General features: G+C 27.1%; 2 protein-coding genes across 2 annotated transcripts in view; both read left to right on the forward strand.

The window, feature by feature from the left end:
• Positions 1–11475, forward strand: part of LOC119679305 (mpv17-like protein) — a 479294-nt gene that overhangs the window by 269179 nt on the left and 198640 nt on the right. The gene's annotated exons all lie outside the window — the stretch shown is intronic.
• The window catches only part of LOC119675929 (protein tramtrack, beta isoform-like), an 8114-nt gene continuing 303 nt past the window's right edge, over positions 3665–11475 (forward strand). Inside the window, exons 1-6 of the mRNA XM_038087147.1 lie at positions 3665–3741; positions 6491–6799; positions 7227–7730; positions 7798–7902; positions 9509–9599; positions 10911–11344. Coding sequence (XP_037943075.1) covers positions 6656–6799; positions 7227–7730; positions 7798–7902; positions 9509–9599; positions 10911–11344 — 1278 coding nt within the window. The 5' untranslated portion in view covers positions 3665–3741; positions 6491–6655. The remainder of the gene's footprint in view (positions 3742–6490; positions 6800–7226; positions 7731–7797; positions 7903–9508; positions 9600–10910; positions 11345–11475) is intronic.

Genomic DNA, 11475 nt, shown 5'->3' on the forward strand with positions numbered 1-11475 from the left:
ATGTCACTCATACGTCACCATGTTCCGTTCAAAGTGATCAAATAAAATCGAATAATGTAAAAATTAATAAATTAAAGCATAGACTTCATAACTTATTTAGGAAAAAATTATTTATTTTACTATTTTTTTATTTTATTTTATACTTTGTAAAAACTTAATAACTGGATTTGAATTGTAATAATATTTTTTAAATTATTTATTTTGAGTTGATTTTTTCTTTTTTTAAAAACTAATGACTGGACTTGAATTATTAAAATTATAATTTTCATAATATATTTATGTGTTATAAATATAATTCAAATGTAGAAATAATATTCTCAGACCTAAAATAACCTTTTTTTTAATTAGTTACATATCAAAATGAAATGTAAAATGGTGATCTTGAATCAATTATCAAAATATAAACTTATTGTACATACTTATTGTTCCATATAGCTTCTTAAAATTGTAAAAAACTAAAAATATTGAGACCGAAAATTTATTTTTTGTAATAAATTATAGCTTATAGCTAAAATTTGTTTCTATTTTATTGCTTTTTTCGAAATATAATTTAATTAAAAATTTCAACAAACATTTTTAAGTACATGATTAACAAAATACATTGGTGCCCTTAAAAAATAATGTGCAATTTGTACTTGCAGTAAGGGTTCTATAGAGTGCCTAATACTCTTTTTTCTCCATCACTTAATAATCCATTGCTCTGTCTTTTTTTTGATTTTGAAAAGGTATTTGATTGTTATTAAAATTTCCTACAACTATTACAAAACAGCGACTTCAAGCTTATGCTACACAACTTCTAAATTTACAACTTTGTATTTCCAAATTGAGGATGTTACCAACTAACAAAAAACAAATTTAATTTAACACAAAAAAATCAAAACGCAATAAAAAAAACAATGAAAACTGGTTGCAAACAGAACCAAGCCTTAATTTGCACCTAGCCTAGCTCAAAGCTTAAAGTTCCTCACGCACATTTACACATACTTACATACATATTTACATATCTATTTTTGTAAGTTGAAACCCTAACGAATCGAGGTTAGGTTGTTTGTGGTGAGGCTCTGCCAATAGTTGTTGCCCAATATCAACAACAACAGAGCCACGTCTAAAAGTAGTTAGCTCGCTCCATTGTGTTGGTAGTAAATAGTTAAATAGTTAAAGTGGGAAGTAGTCTCTCATGTGTGGCAAGAAATTATAATGAAATTTATATACAATATACAATATTAATGAACAACATATGTTTCAACACACATATAATATAATCATATATTGTTGATCTATCTCGTCGTTATTCGCCCCCACTATAATAATAGACATGCTATCAGCCTAGTCGGCTTTAGTTTTAGCTAACAGTTTTGTTGTTTTTGCTTGTATCCATAAAATTTAAATCTAAATCTAAAATACTATAGCCTGTGGTATGGATACGAATAATCATATACATATGTACATACGTACACATGTGTACATTTATACACGTATATACATATATTAAAATGCCTGACTATATGACTTGATATTTACAAAGTAAATATCATTCTATGACAATGTGATTGCGACGTTTCTTTCGCAGCAGTAGTCATCGTCGCCGCAGTCGCTATTACTTTGCCTTTGCTGTTGTTGTTGTTGCTGTTGCTGTTGCTGCCGGTGAGAATGCGTTAGAGAACAGGTATCTCAGGTATTGTGCTTTTATCTGTGTCTGCAAATATACGTAACCAGCTCCACAAATGTGTTTCTATGACTTTTAAGGTTTTTCATAGACGCATATACATATATATATAAATACATAAATATATATATGTATATATTTTTTGCCTATACACTGCTGCGTTTTTATTCCTTTGCTTTTCGTTTTGCATTTTGTGCTGTTCTAAGTTCATTTTGCCGCGATCGTATCAGTTGCTTGTCCCCAAACGAAAAAAATATTCGCTTTGTTATTTTGCTTGTGTCATTGCTGTAGCCAAAGAGAAAATTCCTTTACACGTAGGCAGGTATAAAATGAACAGTGAACAGTGAACAATAAACAACAATAACAGTGAAGCTTTTTGTAATGGGAAAAATAGTTGTGAAAGCTTTATTATTAGTGGAATTAACTAATTCCTATGAACACGTACAAATGTTAAATATTCAGCTTGTACTCTGTGTCTTTTTTTGTTTTCATTTTGTTGATTTTTTCAATAATTTTCCTACCCAAAAAATTTCTCAATGTAATCAGGGCAACACTGGTTTACGTTGAAACCATGACAACATTTACAATAACAACAATTGCTACACAATTTTAAAATACTGATCGTGTTGGGGCTGCGGTGGTTTGCTAGCAAATTGGTTCTGTTGTTACTGATAAAGCAGGAGAAGCAGGCGAGAGGAAGTCATTGAACAAAAAAAATTAAGAAAAATATATGTATGTACATATTAAACAGACTAAAAAAACACGCAATAGGGCAAGGCAAACAGGCACGGAATTTACGACACGATTCAGTGACTGCGTATCACCATTTGAATGCTTGTTTGCATTAGTGTTAGTATTTATGGCAAATGTGCATATGTAATTTTTTATTTAAAGTTGTGTTTGTTAAGCGAAAAAGTTATGTCTCTCGGAAGAGGAGAAACAAAAATCTAAGTGCTATAATCAGGAGCGTATTTTACGCAGCTCAAATGTATATAAATATTATTTTAGTTATTTGTTAGATATATTAAAATTCAAGTAAATTAAAGTAAAACTAAAAAATATATTTTTTATATATATTATAAGAATTATTTCGTTTTTAAAACATCTTAATTATTTTTAAGACATTGAAAAAAATGCACTCAAAGGTGTGATTTACCACAAATATTTAACAACAAATATATATGTTTAAATATAATATGTTTATTTAATCTGTAAATTTTTTCAATATACATACATATGTATTCATATATTTATAATGTCGAACTATATTAAATTCCTTTTTTAACTTAATGTTAAAAATACTTTGAAAATGTTAGTAAAAAATCCTACAAAAACAAAGTTATTCATATGCTTACGTAATTGGTTTTTTTCTTAAATATGAAAAATTTCCTGCATAACAAGAAATTGTTATTATACCCTTATACATATTGTAATTCCACAAACAAACAAAAACGATATTTTTTAATTTGTGTAGGGAGGGACTCTATAACTTCAAGCAGTTTTAAGAAAGCTTTATATATTTTTCCTCATTTCTTAAGAGTACGTTTCTGCGCTCTTATGCACATCTATTGTTTTTGTATGAGATTACTCACAACATTGGAGACTTTGCTTAAAGCACATGTAAATAAATTTGTCTACACTCATTCTAGTGTTCAGCAACAAGTTTTTTTACACTTTTAATAAGTTCTGCTCAAACCGCTACACGATCATGCTTAACTGCTCTCGCAAGCATAAACACATGCATATAATTAAACAACATTGTGTGTACATATATTAGTCGTACGTATATATATATATGAATATATCATATGTATTTATTTGTAATGTTTAGGGGTAGCCCTGCCGTGTAATATAGCGTATGCTCTCTTTTAGTTTTACATCTTACATTTATTGTTTCTCTACTCATTTTCTCTTTTTCTCACACACACTTATTCGCTACTCCCTAGGATCAACGAGGAAGAATTCACAATGTTCGAAAAGTCATTCGTGCTCTGAAAACTGAAGTGAAAGGACGTGAACGCGTAAAAAAATAATTATTTCTGATATCATAAAAAAAAGCTTTAAGCTTTAAAAAGGTGAGGGACAAGCAAGAAGAAACTAATTTAGTGAGAAGAAATAATATTCCTTATATTACAAATGTTTTAAAAAGTACAAATTTTGTTTATACTTTAACTCGACGAAACTTAAGATAAAAAAAAAATTTGGTTCTTATAACTTAACTGAAGCAGTGTAACGGTTACTTCAACCGGATGTCCTACATTTTTTGCTAATGTTATTAGTACCACATCGTGTGATCGGGTTTAGTTTACGCCCATTAAAAAATATCAATTCGGTTTGTGTTCTAATTTATTTATCATTTACTAAAAGGAACTTTGATTTGTTCAGTTTTTTAACAATTATACCGCTAAATAATTTCCAACACATATTTATTGTTTTTTTATGAGTAATAAAAGAGAGTACCGCCATTCATTAATTACTAAAATATTCTATCTCTAATACCTTATTCACGTATTAATTTAAAAACAAGTGCATAAAGCGACAACAGAAATGACAGTGGAGCAAAGAGAAAATCAAAATCAAATAATTTCATAATATAATTTCATAATGACTACAATAAGAAAGGAGTAACTTCATAAAAAATTAATTATGTTATAATTAATTAAATTGACAAAAAAAAAATATATTGAATCGTGTTATAGATAAATAACGATAAAAATAAATATTAAAAATTGCCATGCTTAAGGAAGGAAAACAGTGCTGTTATTTTATTTTAATAATTCTATAAAATAACATTATTTTGTGTACTTTTTTTTTTGCTTGCGAAAAAGTTCACTAAAAAAAAAAGTTGTTGATAGGTGGAATTACTCAATTTTTAATTCGCGTTAGCTCCAATTAAAGCACTTCTTTTTTTAAAAAATATCATATAAAATTAAAAGGAAAATAAATGCTGAGTTTTACTAAAATGACTCCAATTGTAAAAAAAAAAGTTTTAATGTGTTAAAACCATCTGTTGCATTTCTATGAAATTAACATCAAATGCATATTCGATCAGAAATTCATTTTCGAAAAACAAACCACACATGTTTTCTTTAACTGAGCTTTAAATTATCGAAAATATTACACATAACAACAACAACAACAACTACTACTGAAAACAGATTACAAAAATGTTTAGCAATTAATTTTTTTTTAAAAATCTATTACCTTGTATCCTCATCTCCCACTTTAAATTTTTTGTCTTTTTGTTTTTTTTTTTGTATTTAAATGAAAACATGTTTGCCTTCAAAATTAGCTTTTCATTACTATTTGCTCCCTTTCTCGTACAGATTTTTTTAATGTTTCATTCCTTTGTACTCACGTTACGATTGCGTCCATATCTTATTGCCGCTGTTGTTGTTGTTGTTACTTGTCTATTTATGTTGTTGTTATTGTTGCTTTAGTGTAGTTGACTTTTGCCATTAATAATTTAATTTGTTGTAGTTTCTATTACACACGAGTATGTGTTCGCGATAGTGTATGTGCTATATATGTATGTATATGCAATATATATTTTTCTATTGCTTTTTCTTTTTTCGCTTTTCGAGCTTGTAGCTCCACACCCTTCAGCATTTTTGTTTTGCCTTGTTACTTTATACTATATATAATTGTTGAATCCAAATAAGGAATAAATTTTTTAACAAGAATTAATTTTTTAAAATTAATAAATATAATGCACAGTACTACACCAAATTATAATAACAATTAAATTAAATAGTTAGTTTTTAAAATTTTGCCTTTGCGAAGTGCTAGGAAAAAGTTTTTTTTTTGTTTTACCATTTTTTTAATAAGTTATAAACTTTAACAAATTTTGCTATTTATAAATCAGTACTCAATGAAAAACATAACAAAAACAGTTATAAACTAAACATTTTAAACGGCGCCCAACCCAAATTTATGCGTGCATGTGCAACAGGCGCATACATATTAAAAACCAATTAGAAACTAAACGCAGCGTTGGTATTTCTCTCTCAAAGAGATTCTTTTGTGTAACTATTCATATATGCTCTGTATTTAATGTGAAAATAAACAAAACGAAGTTACAGAAGAGCTAATAAAGTTTATCCTGCTCTAACGTAGCATCTAAAATGAATGTCAGCATAAGTAGATTCGTTATTCCTTAAAATCATTTATTTGACACAAGTCAAGTAAGCTGCCTGTTATATTTTGTTGTTATATTAATTATTTAACAAAAAGCAAATAACCGCAGATCATTATTTATTGTGATTTTCATATCAGATTATTTTATTTCGTTTTAAATGAATTTGAAGTTCAAAAGTAACAAGAAATAAACTGTTTATCCTTTTACAAATAAATTCCATAAAATGAATCCTAGCATAAACAGAGTTGTTATTAAGAGATTATTTGATTTATATAGTTTGTTGATTTTTTTTATATACATGCGTACATATATGTATAATGGACAATAAAATAACTAAAAATTAAAAAACTTTTTATATTTATTAAATAATCTAATTATCGTTTGTTGAAAAAAAATGTAAATTAACAATTATATATAATATATAATAATTTTTATGTTGTATAGTTTTTTTTTTTTTTTGTTGTGTAAAATGAATATCCGAAGCATCTACGTTTTTTTTTCTTTTCTTTTTTTTCATTTTAAACGAACCACACTAAGTTTAGTTGCTCTATTACAATCCTGTTAGCAAATTTCTTTAGTGGTATATCGTATTTTTTTTTATAACAAATATATTATTTTATAATGTGCATTATATTTTGTAAAGATGATAATAATAATAACAATACTTTTCATGCTTTTCTTTACAGAAAAACATTAATAAAATGTTTATATTGGTTTGAGCACTACATAACATAGTTTACATGTAAATATCACAAATTGCGAGAGAATAAAAAATTCTTTGAATTAGAATTTTTAAACAAATAAGTTTATTTCGTATTGAGTAGTGATATTATCACAAAAAAAGCTTCCAAATGAAGATGGCATCCCAAAGATTTTGCTTACGATGGAACAACCATCAAAGTAACTTACTTTCGGTGTTTGATCAACTTTTACATGCAGAAACATTTACGGATGTCACGCTGGCCGTTGACGGACAATATTTAAAAGCACACAAAGTGAGTACACGAAACTGAAAAAAAACATCTATTACCATTAAATATTTATTATATATATACATATATATTTTTATATACATTATTATTATATATATATTGTTATATATATTTTTAGTATATTTTTTTATATTTTTTAGTATATTTTTTTATATTTTTTAGTATATTTTTAGTATATTTTTAGTATATTTAGTATATTGTTATATATGTTTTTATTATATATATTTTATTATATATATTTATATATTTTTTATATATATTTTTTTGTATATATTTTTTATATAAATTTTTTTTATATATATTTTGTTATATATACACTTTTTTATACATTTTTTTTTTATATATATGTTTCTATATATATTTTTTTATATATATTTTTTTATATATATTTTTTTATATGTATTTTTTTATAAATATTTATTTTTTTTAGATGGTACTTTCTGCTTGTAGTCCCTATTTTAATAATCTCTTTGTTAATCATCCTGAAAAACATCCGATTGTCATACTTAAGGATGTTCCTTATTCCGATATGAAATCGTTACTTGATTTTATGTACCGCGGTGAGGTATCAGTTGATCAAGAACGTTTAACTGCATTTCTACGAGTTGCTGAAAGCTTACGGATTAAAGGTTTAACAGAAGTGAACGATGATAAACCTTCAGCGCCTGAACCAACACCTCCACCACAATTGCAACGTATACAACCATATTTAGTGCAACAGCAGCAACAACAACGTAATAAATCGCAAAGCAATTTCGTCAATAATAATAACAATAACAACAATGCGCCTCAAATGCAAACACAACAGTCTCTGTTAAGTTCTGCTCTTGCTTCGATGCCAAAGCGAAAACGTGGAAGACCGCGTAAACTATCTGGCAGCTCGAATGGCACTGGCAATGATTACGATGAATTCGAACGTGAAGGCATGTTAAATGTAAGTTTGATTTTAAATTTGCCTTACAAAATCTATAATCTATAATCTGTATTGTATTTGGAATTAGGACTCTGATATGGGCGAAAGAAAATTGAATGAATCTTTCTCCGGTAATGATGATGGTTCAGATGATAATCAACGCGACTCCTTCGATAATGACAACGATATGGATGTAAGTTTATTTAGTGATTATTTTATAGCATTTTTCTTTTATTATTATTAATTATTTTAAAAGTTTCCTTTATTCAAGTTGAATTTATAATTTCGGTGATTATTGCACATTATTAAAAATATATTATATCATAATGAAGTTATTACTTGATAACAAAAATTTAAAAGTACTTTCGTTGCTTAAAAGTTTTTTGCAAATTTTAAGTATTCAGTTTTTGTAAATAGTTATTATCTTTTATACATATATGAAAATTTATTTATGTAGTTGTTTCGTATATAAGAATTGCCAAAGTGTTGGAAGTGCACTTGTGTTGTAACCTTTAGAGATAGCTTATGTAGTTTCTTTTAGGAGTATTAAACGGTTCCAAGAACGACCTGGTCTACCTCCCGGAGCTACTCGTTGAGTTCGACGATCAAGTACCGTTCAACACACCCAAAAAAGTGAACTTAAAACAATTTTAATTTCAATAAAATAATTGAATTTCGTTAGAACTACTTTACTCTAAAATTAGAATTTTAGTGCTTTAAATATAATTTTCAAATTTTTTATTTTAATTTTTAAACAAAAATACAAACTGTAAAAAAATATGAACTGTATTTTGTTCTTAAGACAAACATTACAAGTTAATTGTGATCATACATATAACTTACGAACTATTTATACATTGGTATAGTATTAACTATTGAACTTAAAGTAAAGGCCTTTAATGCAAACTTCCAACAAGGTAACTGAGTACACTGTATTCTTTGCTTCTAAATTCACTCTAAAAGTGTTTGTTAGAAACAAGCACTAAATATTTGATATATATGTATATATATATAAAAACTTAGACGTGCTCTATTGTACCTTAACTTGCAGTTATCAAATGATACATATAATTACCAGTATTCAAATCAAGTATAGTGTATATTGTACTCTAGTTATGGTATATTTTATGTAATTATGTAATTAAAATTTAAAATCAGTAATAACAAAATATGAACACAACTTACCACAGTAAATAACATGATGCCCTTAGAATCAGGGTTGTTTTAGTTTTAATATACCATATGTATTTATTTATGTATTTTTTTTCCGTAGGCATATCCTGACCAAGGTGCTTCTTCAATAGCATCAACATTTGTTCAATAATTTAATACTAATATACATATATATATATGATTAGAGTGACAGGTAATCAGAAAGCTTTTCGCCGACTTTTATTTTCCTCGCAAGAAACCCTAAGATATAAAAAGGACAATTAAATTTCCGATAATTTAATTTCCGATACAATTGAAATCAACCAGGGTCCAGTCGTAGAAGCTTAGCTACCTCAAGGGGATAAGTCTAAGTCCAGAGGTCGTTTCGACTTAAATTATTTGCAAGTCTCGTTAAGCTATGTTAACCGGGAAGTTACACATAACCTAAGTGTCTTCAATTGGTTATTGAATTTTTTTTTTTAAATAGTTGTAATTGTATAAATGAATCTGTTTAATTAGTTAATATAAGAGGACATATATAGATATCTATACTTATATAATGTTGCCACTTTACTTAAGTAGTAATAATAAGAGTTAAATATTATTTCAATTTATTTATTAAAATATATTTAATTTAAAATTTTTAGGATAACCGAGATAGTTCCACACAAGTAAAGAAACAAAAAATATCAAAGGAAATGATGAAAGCACAACAAAATGACGACAACAGCACCTCTGGTAAGTCTTATTTTTCCGATATTATATAAAATAAAAGACATTTAATATTATTTTAAAATAATTGCATTTAATAATTGTTATATATTGTTAACACTTTCATTAAAAAAAAAAAAAAAAGAAATCCCGATTTTTAGGAAAATTGATGAATGTATTGAAACAACTGTTTTTATTTATAATACATTTATTTAAACAAATCACCTGCAAGTTTTTTATATAGTAAATTGGGTGTTTTGAAAGTATCATTAATTAATTTAAATCATCATTACTCATTTATGTAAAAGCCCCAAAGTTAAACATAAATTGCACTACATAAACTAAACTAACAAAAACTCGAGAACGGTCGCCAAGCTAATATACTTTTTATATAGTTTTTCGATAAATCGTATAGCAAATGTATCGGAAAAGCTAAAAAGGGATTTTCGTAGAGAAAATTTGCCAGACGTAATAAGATAAATATAAGATAAGAGAAAAACGTTTGTTGATTTTGAAGTGAAAAGAAAGTGAAAAAATTTATAAATTTATAAATTTAAAAATTTAAAATGAAAGTTGTAAATTTCGCTCTTCGGAAAAAATTCGGGTTACAACGTGTGAATACTTTTTCCGTCGGCAGGTGAGTTCAACTTTTTTGTAAAAAAAAAAGTATGATGCCAAAAAATGCAAAATGCAATATGCAAAATTTATAAAACAAACGAAATAAAGTTGAAATGGTTTCATCAGATGAAATTTTGTACCTTTTCTTGATAAATCGGGTTAAGCTTAGGGATTTATGGCCGACGTGAAAAAAAGAATAACTTCATACAAAACCGTTAATTTGCAAAAATATAGCGTGAACTGAACAATTCAAAATGATATTTCAAATATATATATAATTGAACAAAAAGCAAAGTTATGATGCACTTATGAATTTTATCACTCATAATTTATATATTTTTCACATATTTCTCAAAATCGAAAAGTATTGCAATACTTCGATTTTACGATTTTACGATTTGTCAGAACTCTGAAAACTAACTCAACACATCAACAACAACGTTAAAGTTACAAACTGTAAACAAATAGCACAACTAAAAATTAAAAATTACAAAAAGAACAAAAAAAAATAATCACAAAAAAAAAAAAAAAGAAAACATAAAAATGGCTTCAAATCCCTATAGCTTTTCCGATTCGATAGAAAAATTTTAGTACTTTATATTTCATTTTTAAAAAAAAATTTTGTGTTTTTTGTTGCATTATACACACAGCATTTTCACTTATCATTATAATTAGTGATCACAATCGAAAGAAACATGTTAAATGTATTTTTTATTTTAGATGGACACGATAGTGATTGTGATGAGCAAATGGATTCATCTTATATGGAACCGCAACTCATGTTAGACGAATACGATGAACCTGTCGAGTTTAAGTTCGATCCAAATGCCAATTCAACTCAAGACAATGCAATGATGCAGGCTAACCTAACTGAACAGCAGCAACAACAAGTGCGGCAACAAGCCATCTTGTTGGCCACCCATCAAAAACAACGACAACATCTCGCTGAAGCGGCAGCGGCTGCTGCTGGTGGCATGAAAATGTCTGCTGTTATTGGCTCCGGTTCAATACCGGGTACTGTTACATTAATTAATCAAATGGTCAGTATTCCGAAATTGACACCAATTGGCAAAGTTTCAAAACCAAAAGTCAATAAACGCGCTAAAATAAAACAAAATGGCGTAAGTGGCAATGGACAAGGTATCGATACAAAAGTAAGTTAAAACCTCTGTTATGGAAAAGTTAAAAAATTTTTAAATATGTGGTATTTGCTATATGCTATACTTTCAAGATGTGTAGGATTGTATACTAACACTGTTTGAGCAATAAGACAAATATTCTTTAA

Source organism: Teleopsis dalmanni, chromosome 2, assembly GCF_002237135.1.
Source record: "Teleopsis dalmanni isolate 2A chromosome 2, ASM223713v2, whole genome shotgun sequence".
Lineage (NCBI taxonomy): Eukaryota > Metazoa > Arthropoda > Insecta > Diptera > Diopsidae > Teleopsis > Teleopsis dalmanni.